The 20,690-nt window shown below is 42.9% G+C and overlaps 1 protein-coding gene across 1 annotated transcript; it reads right to left on the reverse strand.

Annotated features, from left to right (window-relative positions):
• Positions 1–2,881: 2,881 nt before the first annotated feature.
• LOC144500095 (granzyme K-like) lies at positions 2,882–19,587 on the reverse strand. The gene is made up of 5 exons (XM_078222894.1): positions 19,515–19,587; positions 15,961–16,120; positions 14,704–14,845; positions 10,296–10,571; positions 2,882–3,208 (listed from the first exon to the last, which is right to left on the reverse strand). Exons 1-5 carry the CDS (start codon positions 19,573–19,575, stop codon positions 3,026–3,028), a joined length of 822 nt encoding a protein of 273 aa, XP_078079020.1. The 5' UTR covers positions 19,576–19,587; the 3' UTR covers positions 2,882–3,025.
• Between the last annotated feature and the right edge of the window lie 1,103 nt (positions 19,588–20,690).

The raw sequence follows: 20,690 nt of genomic DNA on the forward strand, positions 1-20,690 counted from the left end.
TCTTTTATTCATTCATGGAATGGGGGTTTTGCTGGTTAGGCCAGCATTCAGTGTCCTAATTGTCCAGGTCATGTTGAGTTGCCTTCTTGAACAGCTGCAGTCCTTGTGGTGAAGGTGGTTAGTGAGGGAGTTCTAGGATTTTGACTCAGTGACAGTGAAGGAATGGTGACATACTTCTAAGTCAAGGTAATGAGTGGCTTGGAGGGCAACCTCCAGGGGGTGGTGTTCCCATGTATCTCCTCCTCTTGTCTTCTAGATGATAGCATTCATGGGTTTGGAAGGTGTTGTCGAAGGAACCTTGGTGTGTTCCTGCAGTACATCTTGTAGATGGTACACACTGTTGCTACTGTGCATTGGTGGTGGAATGAGTGAATGTTTGTGAAAGGGATACCAGTCAAGTGGGCTGTTTTGTCCTGGATGGTGTCAAGCTTCTTGAGTGTTGTTTGGAGCTGCACTCATCCAGGTAAGACACGAGTATTCCATTACATTCCTGACTTGTGCCTTGTAGACTGTGGACAAGCTTTGGGGAGTCAGGAGCTGAGTTACTCACTGCAGGATTTCTAACCTCTGACCTGCTCTTATAGCCACAGTGTTTATATGGTTAGTTCAGTTGAATTTTTGGTCAATGGTAATTCCAAGGATGTTGATAGTGGGGGATTCAGTGATGGTTACACCATTGAATGAGGGGAGATGATTAGATTCTCTTTTGTTGGAGAATGTCATTAGCTGGCATCTCTATGGCACAAATGTTACTTGTCTTTTGCCATATGTGTATGTAATCCAGTTGACAGAATATGACCAGTACTGCCCCTTAGAAATCTGTCTTGATGTTGTTATTCCCTGTATTTACCAAAGACGTAGATGAGGTAATAACGAGTTCAGAATTTGGTTGAAAGTTGTCGACACTAAGTTAGGTGGCAGAGCAATTATTGTAGATGGGAGTTGAAAGGACATTTCAATAGGACATTAATAGATTCGATCAGTGGGGTAACTGCAGCAGTTGAAGTTTAGTGTGGAAAGAGTGAGATCATCCACTTAGAAAATACTCTGATCTTTCTTTCTATGGTACTAAGTAGTGAGAAAGCAGGAACTGAGAAAGAACAGAGCCATTTAGGGCTATGTACAGAAATCTCTAAATTTGGACAATTATAAAGAAAATAATTAAAATGCCTAATTGACATTGCCTTTATCTCAAGGGACTGGAACTCAAAACAATGATATAGTCAAATAAAACTCTGGTTAGGGTGTGTTCAGTTGGAAGCATCTCTATAAGGATATATTAGCCCAGATCTTCCATTACCTGGAGTGTTGTATCCCGGAGGTACCTCGGAAGATGCACTGGAGATCACCCCCAGAGGTCCCCGTGTGAGAACTATATGGGAATTGCCTGGCAAGTGAAACTTCTGATGGGCAAATACCCTTCACCTGGAACCATCCGATATTCTGATCGAAATCGGAGATTTTGGATGATTCTGGCTCTCTTAGTAGAATGGTTATCCAGGAAAAGATTAAAACCATTCCCAACTCCTGGGTAACTATGGGAATGAAGGACTCTTGATCCCTCACTGGACCCCCCTGACTATTTCCCGTCCCACTAACCATCCCTCACCCCACCTGACCACCCCAACTCCCCGACTATCTCCACCCCTCACCCCTCAACTGCTGCCTTTATTTCGTTACTAAGGCCTCCACCTCCGACTATCCCACCTCCTCCAGTTACCCCTAACCCCCAACAACCCCCCAGACCCTCTGATCACCCATTTCCCCCAAACCTCCCGACCACCTGAATACCCCCCAACCCCGACCCACCTTCCCACCCCTGCCTGACCCAACATACCTTTGACGATCCTCACCACCTGCTGCTGAGGTCACAGAGTGAGTGGTTCACAACTGTGATGGGAAATTGAAAGCACAAGGACCTGAGTTGTTTGCTATATCCCAGGAGACTGTATCCTGAGCTGCTTACTGTATCCCAGGACACTCCCAGGCAATCTGGGAGGATTGGCAGCGCTGACATGGCATTGTATCGTCAAGATGTTACACCTCTGTTGAAGCTGGGAGCTGCCACAATATCTCACACCATTGAGGGCCTCAACATTTCAGATGCCCTGCAGGTTTATTGAAGAACTGTTAACACCCAAGAATGGTAATTACTGCCTGTGTTACAAGAGACAGTTTCAATTCAAAGGTTCGGTGGTTTACATGATACTTTAATGGTTTGGATGAGGAGAGGCAGAAATGATGACTTACCGGTTATGTCACTGGACTAGTAACCTGCAGATCCAGGCTAACGCTCTGAGGACACAGTTCAAATCCCACCACAGCTGGTGGAATTTAAATTCAACAAATAATCAAGGAATTGTAAAGCTAGTGCTAATAACAGTCACCATGAAACCCTTGTCAATTGCTGTTAAAACTCCTCTGGTTCCCTTAATGTCCTTTACTGCAGGAAATCGGCCGTCCTTACCTGGTCTGGCCTACATGTGACTCCAGACCCCCCAGCAATGCTCTCTGCAATGGCCCAGAAAGCCCAGCGAATTCAAGTGCTATTAGGGATGGGCAACAAATGGTTGCCTTGCCAGTGATATCCTCATCACATGAAAGAATAGATAAAAAATTAATGGTTTATCTCTGAGGCAGGGGAAATCTGCCCTGTCACTAAAGTATCACTTCAGAATCGCACTTATTCACAAGAATAGTTCAACCCACTTTCATTATACACAACATGGAGTCGCCGGCGTTGGACTGGGGTAGGCACAGTAAGTAGTCTCACAACACAAAGTTAAAGTCCAACAGGTTTTTTTGGTAGCACGAGCTTTCGGAGCGTTGCCCCTTCATCAGATGAGTCCGTTAGAGGATTCAGTGTGACTCATTTCACACATTGAGAATTTCAGGTTTTTATTACATTTTGTAATTAATGCAGTACAATGTACGAGAGCTTTGGATAAAAACATGCTGGCTTTTCTCTGAGCAAAGCAATTCAACAAGTTATGAAGTAAAACAGAGTGACAGTAAGACTCAAAACTCAATATAATCCTTCAGCCGTCATGTTGTAAGCTTGCACACCAATTATTTTCTGAATCCAGTCCAGGTATTTCTTTGATATGAGAGTGTAAATCCCAGGCTTCTTGGCTGTTGGTTTTTTAGGACCGTATGACACAATCCCTTTGTACACACCTTTGCAAATTAAAGGACCACCTGAATCACCCTGGAAAAGAGAAATGAAAATGAGAGAAAGGTGATATCAACTGGAATTAGCTATATTTGAACCGTTCAATTTGTAATACATTCATGTCAAATTGAACGGTACTCAGTATTGATGTACATGTTAAGGCTTACAAGGAAAGTTCAGAGTCAACGACATCACTAGAGTTGCACATAGCTCAGAACAGGTAAGGACAGCAGATTTCCTTCCCTGCATGAGATGGGTTTTTACAATAATTGACCATATTTCACACCACTGGGTTTATATCCTAGATTTTATTAATTTATTGTAAATTCCACTTGCTGCTATGGTGTGACTTGAACCCATGTCCTTGTACGTACATGCCTGGAGTATACATTGCAATTAATCTCGTTGGTCCAGGAAATATCATATCCCATCACATCTTGCTGTCAAACATATTATCTAATGGTTAACCAGCCCACTCTTGAATTTGCTGCTATAATCTGCCCTTACCACCTGATAGCTCATTCCTCCCTTTAAAAATGTCGTTCAATTGTTACAATTGTATGGTTTAAATTGTGAGGGGAGACTGTGGTGTCGTGGTAATGTTGCTGGACTAGTAATCCAGAGGCCCATCCTAATACCCTGGGGACACGCGTTCAAGTCACACCATAGCAGCAAGTGGAATTTACATTAAATTAATAAAATCTAGGATATAAACCCAGTGGTGTGAAATATAGTCAATTATTGTAAAAACCCACCTAGTGCAGGGAAGGAAATCTGCCATCCTTACCTGTTCTGGGCTATGTGCAACTCTAGACCCACAGTAATGTGGTTGACTCTGAGCTGCCCTCCGAAATGGGTGAGCAAACCGCTCAGTTTTACTAAGCTGCTACAAAATGGACTGCAGTTATTCAAGAAAGTGGCTTATCGCCAGCTCTTCAGGTGCAATTAGAGATGGGCAACAAATTCTAATCTTGCGAGCAACACCCGTGTCACATAAAGCGCTAAAAAAGATATTTTAGGACCGCTGCTTTTGGTTTTTAAGATTATTATATGATTATATTTAGCATAAATGAAAGTAGGTCAAGTGACCTGTTCTGGGGTCTATCTGACAGAAAGCTGTGTGGTTTGATTGTTAGAGATGAATTGAAGGCTCACAATGTGTTACTGAGAGGAAAGTGTGCAATATTTATACTTTAGTGACAATGGCTACATTCCTTGAATATATCCTGAATAGACCCTGAGTCTCCTATTGTCCCAGAAAGATGTTACAGATTTTGGGTTGTAAGCAGTTGTGCTCTAAACTATCTGTTTCATTTTAAGCTGAAATGGAATTGGGTTCAAGGAAAACTAATTATCATTTATACTTAGATACAAAGCTAATTTGTTTCTCATTGCTATGGAAAAGATAGTAAACAAGGCATTTTTGAGATCAAGTTACAGGCCTCCCTATAAAGTCATGAATCTCACAGACAAACTACAGGATTGTAGTTTGATCTTGCATTTTTTGCAGATATCCAAAAGGTAGAGAGCAAAAACAGGAGCAGAGGAAATGCTGACTTTATCGTTTAGCACACACAACTTGGATGGGAGCTGATGCTCAAATTGAAGACTGATGGTGGGATTCTCCGCCATGCATGCCCAAAGACCGGAAACTCCTGCCCAAAGTAATGGATGTTTGTCCGCTGAATTTTCTGTTCCGCCCACTACAATTCCCGCACTGGGCGGGATGGGAGATTTCCGGCCTGTGTTTGTAAGAATTCAAAGGAGACTGGAAGATTTGCCTGGCTTGAAGCCAGAAGAAAGAGTTCTACAGAGTAACCCTTACGGTGAAAGGCAGTTCTGTAAGCAGACATTACCCAGCTTGGAAGTAAAAAGGAAGCAACCCATCGGAAGCTGGGAACAACTGTGAACTCTTTACCATAAGAACTGACATTCCATGGGGAGTTTGATATATGATAAGCAAAAAGGAATTGTTTATTTCCATAGTCTAAAGTATAAATTACCTACAAAAAGAAAATAATGTGCAGTCAAAGAACAAAGAACAGTACAGCACAGGAAACAGGCCCTTCAAGCCTGTGCCGCTCCTTGGTCCAACTAGACCAATCGTTTGTATCCCTCCATTCCCAGGCTGCTCATGTGACTATCCAGGTAAGTCTTAAACGATGTCAGCGTGCCTGCCTCCACCACCCTACTTGGCAGCGCATTCCAGGCCCCCACCACCCTCTGTGTAAAAAACGTCCCTCTGATGTCTGAGTTATACTTCACCCCTCTCAGCTTGAGCCCGTGACCCCTTGTGATCGTCACCTCCGACCTGGGAAAAAGCTTCCCACTGTTCACCCTATCTATACCCTTCATAATCTTGTATACCTCTATTAGATCTCCCCTCATTCTCCGTCTTTCCAAGGAGAACAACCCCAGTCTACCCAATCTCTCCTCATAGCTAAGACCCTCCATACCAGGCAACATCCTGGTAAACCTTCTCTGCACTCTCTCCAATGCCTCCACGTCCTTCTGGTAGTGCGGCGACCAGAACTGGACGCAGTACTCCAAATGTGGCCTAACCAGCGTTCTATACAGCTGCATCATCAGACTCCAGCTTTTATACTCTATACCCCGTCCTATAAAGGCAAGCATACCATATGCCTTCTTCACCACCTTCTCCACCTGTGTTGCCACCTTCAAGGATTTGTGGACTTGCACACCTAATCAATAATCTTAAGTTTTATTGGTGACCTAGACTCATAGTGAGCCACATTATATAGTTTGCAGAAGATTCAGAACTCAACAACATAGTCACTATTGATGAGGTTAGTTGTAGACTTCAGGAGGATGGAGAGAGAGTAGTGAAATGGATAGAAGAATGGCAGACGGAATTCAATGCAGAAGGGTGTGAAATGATGCATTTTCAGATGACCAATGTGGAAAGAGTATATTTACTATAAATAGCGTGCAGGTGCAGGAAACAATTAATAAGACAAATGGTATGTTGGCCTTCATTTCCAGGGGATTTGAGTACAAAAGTAAAGATGTCTTGCTGAAATTGTATAGAGCCTTGGTAAGACCACACCTGACGTATTGTGTACAGTTTTGTTTCCTTATCTAAGGAAGAATATACTTTCCATCGAGGGAGTACAATGGAGATTCACCAGACGGCGTCCTGGAATGGTGGGATTATTCCATGAGGAGCGACTGAAGAAACTGGGTCTGTATTCCCGACTGCTTCATAGAATGAAAGGCTTGCTCATTGAAACTTAAAAAGTTCTCACAGGGTTCAAAAGGGTCGATGTAGAGAGGATGTTTCTGGCTGGGGTGTTTAGAACTAAGGGACAGAGTCTCAGAATAAGGGGCAGCCCCTTTAGGACCGAGATGAGCAGCAATTCCCTCATTCAGAGGACGATGAATTTTGGAATTCTCTACTCAAGTCAGCTGTGGAAGTTCAATCATTAAGAATATTCAAGACTGAAATCAATAGATTTCTGGATACGAATGACATTGAGAGATATGGAGAAGTGGGAAAAATGGTGCTGAGGTAGATGATCAGCCATGATCTGTTTGAATAATGGAGCAGGCTTGATGGGCTGAATGGCCTACTCCTGCTGCTATTTCCGATGTTCTTATGGTTTTGAAATTGCTTTTGTGTCCAAATACACAAATCCTTAACTGTGGCAGGACAAGTTGTTAAAATCATTTAAAAAGCAAAATATTGCGGATGCTGGAAACCTGAAACAAATGTAGAAAATGCTAGAAAAACTCAGCATGTCTGGCAGCATCTGTGGGGAGAGGAAAACAGAGTTAATGTTTCAAGAGTAGAGTCATGAGGATTTGAAACATTGAGGGGGCTGTTCAGCCCCTGTTTTCAGGGGACGGGAACAGCTTAGGGGACTTTTCCCAGCCCCCTAGGATCTGTTACATCTGTTTGCATATGTATACCAGGCGTTTATGTTGGACTGTGCATCACGTTGGAGTGAGGGCACAGGCACCCACAATGTACACCTGGTGACACGATCCACTGGAGGTACTGACCAACACTGTCACTTGGCACTTTCTCCTGGCACTGCCAGGGGTAATGCTGAGGCTGTTCCATTGGGGAGGTGGCAGGGGTTCCAGGTTGGGGGAGGGGCGGATGGAGTTCCGTGGTCGGAGGCAGGTGTGGTTCTGTGGTGGGGGAGGGGTTCCGTGTCTATCGGGCGAGAGGGAGGAGTGGAGGGGCAGAGTGGTTCTGTGTCCATAGGGTGTTCCTTTTTACAAGCGTCTAAGTCGCTGATGGGGTGGGCTTTGGGACCTGCCCCCTACTTTTTTTTGAAAAAGTGCAAAAAAGCAGGAAAATCTGGCAGTGCAGCCGACACTCTGCTTTCCCCGCCTGAGTTGACACTTTGCCAAAAAATAGCAAAATTCCACCGGCTAACTCTGTTTCTCCCTCCACAGAGCCTGCCAGAGTGTTGATTATTTCCAGTAATTTCCACTTTTATTTCATTTAAAAAGCATATGAGTTAATTGATATATATAGGGAGGCCTGGAATATAAAAGTAAATAATCATTCGTAAAGATCATACAACACTGGTAAAGTCTCAGCTGGACTATTATGGCACCACACTTCAGGGAAGATGTGAAAACCCAAGAAGGTTATAAAGGAGGAATTATCAGGGTTAGGGTTTCAGTTATGAGGAAAGGTTACCACAGTTAGGATTGTTCTCCTTGGAAGAGAAAAGGTTAAGAAGTGACCTAATGAGGGTTTTCAAGGTGATGAGGGGTATACAGAGAAAGGCTGTTCCCTCTGGTCAGTAGGTCAATAAGAAGTCTCACAACACCAGGTTAGAGTCCAACAGGTTTATTTGGTAGCACAAGCTTCCGGAGCACTGCCCCTTCATCAGGTGAGTGGGAGTTGTGTTCACAAACAGGGCATATATAGACACACACTCAGTTTACAAGATAATGGTTGGAATGTGAGTCTTTTCAGGTAAAGACCTGTAAAGACTTGCATTCCAACCATTATCTTGTAAACGGAGTTTGTGTCTATATATGCCCTGTTTGTGAACACAACTCCCACTCACCTGATGAAGAGGCAGTGCTCCGAAAGCTTGTGCTGCCAGATAAACCTTCTGGACTTTAACCTGGTGTTGTGAGACTTCTTACTGTGCTTACCCCAGTCCAACGCCAGCATCTCCACATCATGGCTACCATCGACAGTAGGTCAATGACCAGAGGTCAGAGATTCAAAATTTTAGTGATAGATCAAGAGGAGAGGGTGGCATGGTGGGACAGTGGTTAGCACTGCTGCCTCACAGCGCCAGGGACCTGGGTTCAATTCCGGCCTTGGGTGTCTGCGTGGGTTTCCTTCTGGTGCTCCGGTTTCCTCCCACAGTCCAAAAATGTGCGGGTTAGGTGGATTTGCCATGCTAAATTGCCCCTTAGTGTCCCAAGATGTGTAGGGTAGGGGGATTAGTGGGATAAATACTTGGGGTTACGGGGAACAGGTCTGGGTGGGATTGCCCCTTAGTGTCAGGGGGATTACATGGGGTTGCAAGGATAGGGCCTGAGTGGGATTGTTGTCGGTGCAGACTCGATGGGCTGAATGGCCTCCTTCTGTCGGGATTCTATGATTCAATGAGAGATGGGGAGAATTTCTTTCACTCACAAAGTTATCAGGAACTGGAACACTTTACCTGGAAAGATGGTCGAAGCTGATAACATAAATAATTTTAAAATTGAGTTGGACAGGTGATGAGGAAGTTAAGGATTACCGGAGAAAGCTAAGATGTGGGACTGACCATGTTTACTTTTACAAAGACATAACAGGTCAACTGGTGTCCTTTTGTGTTTATAATTCTATGATATGACAGGTGTCTGTGAGTTTCTTGCAGTGAAGGCATTTATCTTTTATGTGTCATGTATTTAATTGAGATGCTATTTTAACAGAAATTGGATGAATATTTTCATTTTTTCTTCCACTTCATTAAGTACCAGTCAGGGAGTTAATTGGGTAGTGGTTGATCTACTCCAGGGTCAAGGATCCCGGGAGCACAAATCCCACCCGTCGAGAACTGTCTGCCAGTCAGAAGCCAGTAGCTCCTTGTTGCTTGTGCCTGTTTTCCCTGAGAAGATGATGATGGTGGGCTGCCTACTTGAAGCATTTTAATAAAATTGTGTGACTTCCAAGAGCACTTCAAGGGCAGTTCAGGGTCAACTTTGATGAAGTGAGCTTGTGGTCACAAACAACCCAAAGCACCTTAGGAGAGCAGGATTCCTTCCAGAACCCATATGTTTTTACAGAAATTCTAAAACGTTGTGATTATTTTCTCTGATACCAGCTAGTGGATGGAGAAAGGATAACTACGGCAATGATTTTGACTATAATAACGGCAATATTAGCTTTAAAAAACAATGATGTAATTGAGAGTTAAGCATGCTGGGATTTTTGGTCAAGATGTAATTAGAAACTGTTGCAAGCTGCAGAGTTACTGTGAATAGTGACCTGGTCTGGGAAATGTGGTCTGAAGCTTCCTGTGTTGAACAAAATGAAGGGAGTTGTTTAGCTGGAGCTAGACTCTATGGCACCAAAATTTATGGGTTAACCCATATGTGATGTGAGCCTCATGTTATCTGAACCAAGCATTATGGAGTCATTTCGAAGTAATTCCATTGTCTCTTTGAGCAATGCGATCGGTTTCTGGTTACACCATTGCCTGGGTGTTAGAGAACCTTCCAGAAAGTTGAAACAATTTTTGGATAAAAAAGATGTGCAGTCCCTTGTCTCCAGCGATAACTCTAGAGATCAACCGTCACAAGAAATGCCCTGAAGAGCACCTTTAGAAAAAACACGAGGATAGATTCTACATTGGGAGCGGACCTGGCCATTCCATTCTAAACCGGGTAGTATCTATTTTCAGTTAAAGAAGTAGAGTTAAACAGCTAATGTTCAGTGAAGAGTTCATCTTTGGTGAAGAGTTAATGTTAAAGTGTTGCAACTGTTATAAGGTTCAGTTTGGTACCTAAAGTGTTAAATAAAGGAAGATTGTTAAGAGAATTAAGAGTCGACTTCTGTCCTTGTTTCTCACATTAATCTTGAATGCTTGGAAAGTGTTTAAATTAGTAATCAAATAATAAACTAACACAATATACTCACCAAGCATGTGTCTTCTCTGCCTTTGCTGTCACCAGCACAGATCATGTCCCGGGTTATTACTGGGTTATGATTGTAATAATCCTTACTGTTGCATGTTTTACGATCTATTACATACAGCTTCACTTCTTGAAGTGTGTCAGATGGAGATGTGGAACCTATAGTTGTTGTTCCCCATCCTGCCACTGTACAGCGTGTTCCACGTTTCAGATCCGCAACCTTGTCTTTAGGTAGTTTGAGCAGTTTCACATTCTTGTTGATCTTTGCTTCACTGGCCAACTATGGGACAACAAGAAAAACTTAATATTTTTGCTCTTCTTCAAAACATGAAGATCTCATTGTATTGATTTATTCCAGAATAGGTCTATAATCTTCTCCTTGTGAGAAACCTGCCTCGCAAACACCTCCCTTCTAGGATTGAAGACTCTTGACTTGGATCAGTCAATGGTTCCATGGGCACTGACTACTCTCTGCTCTGGCTCTCCAGATGTTGTTTATCATTTATGGACCGCGTTGGTTATTGTTGTTATCTGGAGGTTCACAACTCAGCCCAACCCAATTCACATCCAACATCCACACAGCAGCAATCAGCGGACAATCTGGAGCAGGATTCCCAGTTGGTTATCAATTTGCAGTCCGAGGGTGATTGAAACCATTCGTAGGAAAGTAACCGCTGTTCAAGCTGGCAGTAATTAACGTGAATCTGGGATTTTCCTGACCTGTGTGTGTGATCTATTTACTCTCTTCAACAACATGTAGATATCCATGTGTAAGAAATTTAACATCTCCCATTGGATGGTTTGGAGTAGATATCATTTTCTAATTCTTTTTAAGAAACCAATGCAAGGAATGTGGGAATTGGGTAAAACGTGGCTGATAAAATTCAATGTCATTAGTGTTTAAGTGGCACACTTTGGTTTAAAAAATACTTGTAGCAATTATAATTAAATGGAAGCAGGTGTGGTGCTGTGTAGCATGGAAAGATTTTGATCACATGACAAGGCAGCACCCTGGGTTGAACAAGAGGTAAAAATAAATAATGGAATTCTAGATTTTATCATAAGAGATACAGAAAATAAAAACCATGCAGTGTTAAGGAACTGATATCAAATCTTAATAAGACTTCAGTTAGAGAACTGTGTAAGGCAGTGGTGGTCAAGCATTGATTTCCATCCACATAAGAACATAAGAACATAAGAAATAGGAGCAGGAGTAGGCCATCTAACCCCTCGAGCCTGCCCCGCCATTCAATAAGATCATGGCTGATCTGAAGTGGATCAGTTCCACTTACCCGCCTGATCCCCATAACCCCTAATTCCCTTACCGATCAGGAATCCATCTATCCGTGATTTAAACATATTCAACGAGGTAGCCTCCACCACTTCAGTGGGCAGAGAATTCCAGAGATTCATCACCCTCTGAGAGAAGAAGTTCCTCCTCAACTCTGTCCTAAACTGACCCCCCTTTATTTTGAGGCTGTGCCCTCTAGTTCTAGTTTCCTTTCTAAGTGGAAAGAATCTCTCCACCTCTACCGTATCCAGCCCCTTGATTATCTTATAGGTCCCTATAAGATCCCCCCTCAGCCTTCTAAATTCCAACAAGTACAAACCCAATCTGCTCAGTCTCTCCTCATAATCAACACCCCTCATCTCTGGTATCAACCTGGTGAACCTTCTCTGCACTCCCTCCAAGGCCAATATATCCTTCCGCAAATAAGGGGACCAATACTGCACACAGTATTCCAGCTGCATAGTTCTTTTCTAATCAGTATGACTGAAGTGATATGCACATAAAGCAAGCACACGTGAAGTGAAGTGCATGCTGATTAGTTCTGTCTGTTGTGTGCTTCTTCCACAGTTTAAAGTGCATGTAACCCTGTGTCGTAGCCTGACCAGGTTGGCACCTCATTTTGGGTGTGTGGCTGGTGTTGCTTCTGTATGTTCTCCAACACTCCTCACTCAATCAGAGTTGGTCTGCAGGCTTGACAAGAAAAGATTCGTAAAAGAAAATGGCCCTTAATCCTTGTCAAATGACTATTGCTGAAAACCAATAGGACCAGGGTCAAGACATGGATAATGAAGGAAATTAAGGAGAATATTAAATTAAAGACCGATGCATACAGAGTGGCCAAAAATAGTGGAGAATTGGAAGATTGGGAAAACTTTAAGAAACAACAAAGAACGACTAACAAAGCGATAAAGAAAGGAAAGATAGGTTATGAAGCTAGGCTTGCTCTAAATATAAAAAATGATAGTAAAAGCTTTTACAAATATATAAAGAGGAATAGAGTGGCAAGAGTGAATGTTGGACCCTTGGAGGACGAGAAGGGGGATTTAATAGTGGGAAATGAGGAAATGGCTGAAACTTTAAATAAGTTTTTTGTGTCGGTCTTCACGGTGGAAGACACAAATAGTTTACCGAATATTAACGATAGAGGATTGGTAGGAGGAGAGGTACTCAATACAATTAATGTTACCAGGGAGGCAGTGCTTGGTAGACTAACAGGACTGAAGGTGGACAAGTCCCCGGGCCCGGATGGAATGCATCCCAGGGTACTGAAAGAAATGTCAGAGGTAATAGCGGATGCCTTAGTGGTTATTTATCAAAATTCGTTGGATTCTGGGGTAGTGCCGGCGGATTGGAAAACGGCTAATGTTACGCCGCTGTTTATAAAAGGAAATAGACAAAAGGCGGGTAACTACAGACCGGTTAGCTTAACGTCTGTAGTTGGGAAAATGCTGGAATCCATCATTAAAGAAGAAATAGCAGGCCATCCGGATAAGAATGGTTCGATTAAGCAGACGCAGCATGGATTCATGAGGGAAAGTTGTGCTTGACGAACTTGTTGGAATTTTATGAAGATGTGACTAGTGCGGTTGATGGAGGGGAACCGGTGGATGCGGTGTTTTTGGATTTCCAAAAGGCATTTGATAAGGTGCCTCACAAAAGGTTGCTGAAGAAGATTGGGTCACACGGAGTTGGGGGTAGGGTGTTAGCGTGGATTGGGGATTGGCTATCCGACAGGAAGCAGAGAGTCGTAATAAATGGGTGCTTTTCTGGTTGGCAGATGGTAACTAGTGGCGTGCCGCAGGGATCGGTACTGGGGCCTCAACTATTTACCATTTATATAGACGATCTGGAGGAGGGGACTGAGTGTAGGGTAACAAAGTTTGCAGACGACACAAAGATAAGTGGAAAAGTGAATCGTGTGGAGGGCGTAGAAGGTCTGCAGAGAGATTTGGACAGGCTGAGTGAGTGGGCGAGGATCTGGCAGATGGAGTATAACGTGAACAAATGCGAGGTTATTCACTTTGGAGGAAATAATAGCAAATTGGATTATTATCTAAGTGGAAAAAAATTACAACATGCTACTGTGCAAAGGGACCTGGGGGTCCTTGTGCATGAGACGCAAAAACCCAGTCTGCAGGTGCAACAGGTGATCAAGAAGGCAAATGGGATGTTGGCCTATATCGCAAGGGGGATAGAATATAAACGCAGAGATACCTTGCTGCATCTGTACAGGGCATTGGTGAGGCCGCAGCTGGAATACTGTGTGCAGTATTGGTCCCCTTGTTTGCGGAAGGATATATTGGCCTTAGAGGGAGTGCAGAGAAGGTTCACCAGGTTGATACCAGAGATGAGGGGTGTTGATTATGAGGAGAGACTGAGCAGATTAGGTTTGTACTCGTTGGAATTTAGAAGGCTGAGGGGGGATCTTATAGGGACCTATAAGATAATCAAGGGGCTGGATACGGTAGAGGTGGAGAGATTCTTTCCACTTAGAAGGGAAGCTAGAACTAGAGGGCACAGCCTCAAAATAAAGGGGGGTCAGTTTAGGACAGAGTTGAGGAGGAACTTCTTCTCTCAGAGGGTGGTGAATCTCTGGAATTCTCTGCCCACTGAAGTGGTGACGGCTACCTCGTTGAATATGTTTAAATCACGGATAGATGGATTCCTGATCGGTAAGGGAATTAGGGGTTATGGGGATCAGGCGGGTAAGTGGAACTGATCCACTTCAGATCAGCCATGATCTTATTGAATGGCGGGGCAGGCTCGAGGGGCTAGATGGCCTACTCCTGCTCCTATTTCTTATGTTCTTATGTAAGACATGGTCAGGCTCAATTGTGATACCTGTTCAGGATCAGGCAGCTTGCTGATACCCAATCTCAGCACTCCCATGTGAAGAATTGCATCGCAGGAACTGTAATTTTCTGAATGTTTTTGTCTCAATCTTTGACAGTAACTTAACTTATGAAAGTGTTGCCAGACCTCACTCAATGTCTGCCAAAACCCTCTCCTCAAAGAGACTGAAGATGTCAAACGCTTCTGTGAAATTCAACGTCGATGTCTTTCTAAATTAATAATTTTAAACACCACAAACAAACCCAAATGAAAGAAATGAAGTTCATACTTCGAGCAGCATGATGTCATTTTCCGGAGTTTTTTTGTTGAAACCTGGGTGGGGATGTTGCTCCTTCACCGGAAGCTTTTGTTGACTCTTCTCATTCCGTGAGAGAGAATGAGCTCCAAGAACTACTTGAATAGGCCCTTTGCTGAGTTTTGTCAGAAAGAGAGATAATTATTCTTTCATTAAAAAAAGACAATGTTTAAAAATTAAGGAGAAAAAGAACAATCAGAGTTTCAAATAGTGTAAGGATATCAAACTGAAAACATTTTACCAACCCTTACGGTTTACTTATTTTCATTCTTACATCAAACTATGGGGAAGATTCTCTTTGTTTTTCTCGGCGATCGGGATCCTTGGGTCCAGCTGCTGTCAATGGGAATTTCCATTGAAGCCACCCCATGCTGTGGGGAAACCCGTGGTTGGGTGTGCGCCGCCGGCGGGACCAGAGAATCCTGCAGTCGTGAACAGCCGGAGAATTCCTGCTATTGACTTTACAGTGCAGAGGGAAGACACTTGGTTGAACTGGTCTATGCCAGTGTTAATATTCCACACGTACTTGCTTCCACTCCAACTCTTCCCATATGCCTCCTTCTCCCTCGTGTACGTACAGCTTCTGCATTTCATGCAGACATTCAATAAGACAGATTATCATGGAAATAAAAACACAACACGACGGAATTAAATATCAGCTTAGTCAGTGTCTGAAGAGTTGGAGTTTAAGTGGAATTCTTCATCAGATGCTGACTGACATGTTGTGCATTTCCAGAATGTTCTGTTCTATTTCAAATTTCTGGTAACGGCATTTATTATTTTGATCTGCAGTGTAAATGCAGTGGTTTAGTTATTTGTGAAGAAAAGTGCACAGATGGAGGTCACAGAATCATAGAATTGCTACAGCACAGAAGGAGGCCGTTCAGCCTGTAATTCTGCACTGACTTTCAGTAGGAGCAATTCACCTAGTACCACTCCCCTGCCTTCTTCCTCCAGCCCTGTACATTCTTTCTTTTCAGATAATAATCCAGTTTCCTCTTGAATGCCTCAACGGAATCCTCCTCCATCACATTCCCAGGCAGTGCATTCTAAACCCTAACCACTTGCTGTGTAAAAATTTCTTTCCTCCACTGCTTAACATTAATGGTGTCACTACTGTGTTTGGAAGCAATTATTTAAAGTTGTCTAGTTGTGGAGCTAAGTAGTTTCCAAATGAGGATTAGTAATCATAGCAATGCTTCAGTAAAACATGTTCACACTATAACTTACAATTCGCAGTGTGCCGCAGTCAGTACCCATCTACTTCTGATCAAAGCCCCTCCACATTTATGTACATAGCGGCCATTTTTGTGATCAACTTGGATAGACACCATATAAGGTTTTGAATGGGGCTTAACTTTGTGGCCTCCGATAATTTCCACACCATGATCTGCATTAAAAAGATATAAAAGATACTGAGATGTTGTTTTATTAGTTGAAACGAGTATGAATTATGATATATAGATCTTTACATATATGAATATGGAAAGGGTGGGATTATCCGATCCTGTCCGACCTGAGATCGGAAATTCATGTCCGAGGTCAGTGGACTTTCAATTGTCCATCAAATTTTCTGTCTCCTTCTGAGACGATTCGCGTGGTGGGTGGGACCGGAAAATTTACTCCCATTATAATTCAGGTCAGAAACTCCAAGGTATTTTATAAAGTCAGCCTAGACCATAAGTTTTGCACTTTGAATTTGGCTGGGGTAAGCATGAAATGCTTCACTGCAGTTATGATCCAAATGACCCACTTGGGAGTCCCCATCAAACAAAGTTTATTTAAGAATACAATTAACACATAGAAAGAAAATTAGCAATAACTTTTACCAATTATAAACAAGAGAAAAAAAACCCCATGATATTGTACAAACCTCAACAACCAGATGCACTGTTCCAATACAACAAACCTCCTTACAAACATACACCTGACCCAGGCTTGGCACAGAAAATAAGAATTCCCCTCGTGGCCTTGCAGCTCAACAATACCTGCTATGAACCAATCCTTTGGACAGAACTGAAACTCTGACTTCCCAGTCCTACAATTTCCAGCAGACCCCAAGGCAGACACAAAGCCACTGCTGGCCTCTAGCTTTTAACCAGCAAATCACTTACAGCAAAGTTTTCACTCCAGGAAGGCAAGAAAAACTGCTTCCAACATTGCAGAATTTCTAATAACAGGGAGAGAGACCCACACACTGCCTTCAGCCAGGAGTCGACACACCTGCTAACTAAATAGCAACCAGCAGCCATAAACTGATAGTAAAAGAACCCTTGTCACCTGACCTGTCATTCATTCTTCCCCCTAACAATTCAAAAGAGTTGTAAACTCGTAAAACTCCACAACATTGCATTAGGCCCAGATTAAAAATAAACAGAACCCAATTTTATCCATTTAAGCAGCAATAAAAGGACATCTAAGCAGACAGGCAGCAACAACGAAAAAAAGGCTGCTTACAAACTGCAGAGGACATGATTTAAAAATACATTTCTTAAAGGCACAGTAGCGTCACACCATACATTTAAGGGAGGTGAGAGAAACTGCCCTTGACATCAAACCTTATTTCACTCAATTTGTGATTTCAGCCCCAACACATCACGGTGGGATTCCTCTGGGTACTGTTCTTGGCCCAACCATCTTTAACTACTTCATCAATGATCTTCCTTCCAAGATAAGTTAAGAAGCGGAGCTGTTTGGTGATTATTGCGATGTTCAGTTCTATTAAAAATGCTTATATAATGAACCATACAGCGAGGCATGGACAACATCCAGGCATGGGCTAAGTGCCAAACAATGACCACTTTTAACAAGAGAGTCTATCCATCTCCCCTTGGCATTCAAAGGGATTGCCATCACTGAACCTCTCCACCATTAACATTCTGGGGTTCATTCATGACCAGCAACTTAACTGGGCCAGCCGCATGAATACTGTGGCTCCAAAAGCAGATGAAAGACTCAGTATGCCGAGGCAAATGATTCATTTCCTGCCTCCCTGCAGCCTTTGGATGATGTACAATGCATAAGACAGGGGTACAATGGAAAACTCTCCATTACCTGGATGATTGTAACTCCAACAACACTTGAGAAGCTGAACACCATCTTGGACAAAACAATCCATAAGCATTCACTTCTACCAACAATGGTGCAAGTTGGCTACAAGATGCACTATGAAACTTACAACGGCCTCTTTGGCAGCACAGCCCGAACCACAACTTAGACCATCTAGAAGGACAAGGGAAGCAGGTGCGCAGGAACAATATCACCTCCAAGTTCCCCTTCATACCACACAATATCCTGACATGAAAATAATAGAACTATGTGAGTCTCTTCAACAGGCAGAACATTGTGGCTCAAGAAATCATAGAAAGAAATCATAGAAACCCTACAGTGCAGAAGGAGGCCATTCGGCCCATCGAGTCTGCACCGACCACAATCCCACCCAGGCCCTACCCCCACATATTTTACCCGCTAATCCCACTAACCTACACATCCCAGGACTCTAAGGGGCAATTTTTTTTTAACCTGGCCAATCAACCTAACCCACACATCTTTGGACTGTGGGAGGAAACCGGAGCACCCGGAGGAAACCCACGCAGACACGAGGAGAATGTGCAAACTCCACACAGACAGTGACCCGAGCCGGGAATCGAACCCAGGACCCTGGAGCTGTGAAGCAGCAGTGCTAACCACTGTGCTACCGTGCCGCCCTAAGAAACTGCCAGAACTTTCTCAAGAGCATTACGGAAACACAGAATAAATGTTGGCCTTGCCCATTATGTGCAAATACCATGAATGAGTTCAAGAGTCAATTCTTAAAGCATATTCAAATGTGTTCACTCCTAGTGCTTAGGTCAGAGTGATTTAGCGTCAATTCAAAACAAGAAGTTAGTCCATGACATTCAGTATGAAGACTGTACAGTGAAATTGAGACAGGCCACGAGTTTGGGAGAGCAAACCAGTTGATAAATCGTCATTGTCCATTTTTCCTTTGTCCTCTTTCCAACACATAGCTACCTCCAGCTGTACACAGCAATAAAACCAGCTGTATGAAGGTGCAGAAGGGCAGTCAATAATTGTTCAGTCACTGTTAATCCATGGGATCGGCCACTGATAGTCAGGTAAGTGATATGGGGGTTGGGGTAGGATGGAGATGGGGGGTGATCACAGTAGGAGGAGGTAGACACTCTTGACCCTCAAATCCCCCAGTGAAACCTAAAGGATCAATGTTCTGAGAAGTTTGGTCTGGTGGGGTAGCTTGTCTCTGTTGCTGAGCTCAGACCTCTATCCAATATTGTATCCCGACCCATGGATGATGTTCAGTGGAATAAATAATAAGATGAGGAGTAAGATGTACTGATGATTCTAGATCACTTGCTTTGCACCATCACGCAAAGTTAAATTTACCCCCAGGAGAATGAGTCTACTGTTTTAGCTCAACAGACAAACATGCAGCAATAATTCAGTTCTGATGTTGAATATTATCAAGTAGTTTGGTAGCAAAATATATATTTTTTCTCTGCAAAATACTCTTAGATTTGTTACTTTGTTGGAAAACTATTTTCATACTTTCTAAAATGTTAAGAAATTAAAGTGCATCAAAATGTAGGAAAGTGGATGTCTATTGTAATAAATACAAAAAGGAATACATATTAATATTTTAGCTGATGTAAGTTTAGGTTAATTATTGCAACTGCTTAAAATGTACTCATTACCATTTAACTATTATAAAATTCAATCCTAATATAAATGCAGAAAGTATAAAAGTTGCTTATTTTGTTACTTACAGGTTGGAGTGAGGGAAACCACAATCGAAGAAATGAGCAGAATATATTGTAATGATTTCATTGTTGCTCCTATTGTGATTACAAGTGAAGTTCTCGAGTAATTTATAATAAACTCAAAGGGATGTGGTTTGTTCCCTTTGATGTCATCTCGAAGAAGCTGCAACCTTTCTATTGTGAATCGATTCCATTTACAAAGAACCACATGACACAACCTAAGGCTAACCAGAGTATCGCAACAAATATTAAGATATCAGTAAGAGGATGCTGGGGTTTCACTGAGATTTCTTGAATGTTTTTGAATCTAAGATTTTATACATAACCTGACCATTACAATCAAATATTCTCATCACATGTGCAAGATTTAGTCTTCAATTCTATTTGCAACTTAGCAACTAATGAAGCAGTCTATGTCTGCATGCAGTGACATCTGGACAACAGACAGGCTTGGTTTGGTAAGCGTTGAGCAACATTTGCATTGCACAAGTGCTAGGTGATGACCATCTCCAACAATGCAGAATCTAAGCATCTTCCCTTGACATTCAACAACATTACCACCACTGAATCTCCCAACATCAACATCCAGCGGCACAGTGGCACAGTGGTTAGCACTGCTGCCTCACAGTGCTATAGGGACCCGGATTCAATCCCGGCCTCGGGTAACTGTGTGGAGTTTGCACATTCTCCCGGTGTCTGCGTGGGTTTCCTCTGGGTGCTCTGCTTTCCTCCCACAGTCCAAAGATGCGCAGGTTAGGTTGATTGGTCATGCTAAATTGTCCCTTAGTGTCAGAGGGATTAGGACTGTAAATATGTGTGGTGGCAGGGATGGGACCTGGGTGGGATTGTTGTCAGTGTGGGCTCGATGGGCCAAATGGCCTCCTTCTGCACTGTAGATTCTATGATCCTGGGGGTTACCATTGACTAGAAACTGAAGTGAGCTAGGCATAGAAATACTATGGTGAAAAGAACAGGCCAGGAGCTGGGTATTCTGTGAAAAGACTTTCTGATTCCCAAAAATCTTTCACAATCTACAAGTCTCGTGTCAACAATGTGATGGAATATTCTGCTCTTGTATTCTATCCCTCTTGACATGAATGCTAACATTGCAGTTGCCTTCCTAACTGCCGACTGAACCTGCTCGTTAACCTTAAGGGAGTCTTGAAGAATGACTCCCAAGTC

Source organism: Mustelus asterias, chromosome 1 (assembly GCF_964213995.1).
Source record: "Mustelus asterias chromosome 1, sMusAst1.hap1.1, whole genome shotgun sequence".
Classification (NCBI taxonomy): domain Eukaryota; kingdom Metazoa; phylum Chordata; class Chondrichthyes; order Carcharhiniformes; family Triakidae; genus Mustelus; species Mustelus asterias.

What these genes read in the sequence shown, in the direction of transcription:
- LOC144500095 (XM_078222894.1), bottom strand. Translation starts at nt 19,575, where the DNA reads ATGAAATCATTACAATATATTCTGCTCATTTCTTCGATTGTGGTTTCC. An exon ending in GGTTTCCCTCACTCCAACCT is followed by an intron (nt 16,121 to 19,514) that starts GTAAGTAACAAA and finishes TTTTTAATGCAG; the next exon opens with ATCATGGTGTGGAAATTATC. An exon ending in ATGACATCATGCTGCTCGAA is followed by an intron (nt 10,572 to 14,703) that starts GTATGAACTTCA and finishes GTTGTCCCATAG; the next exon opens with TTGGCCAGTGAAGCAAAGAT.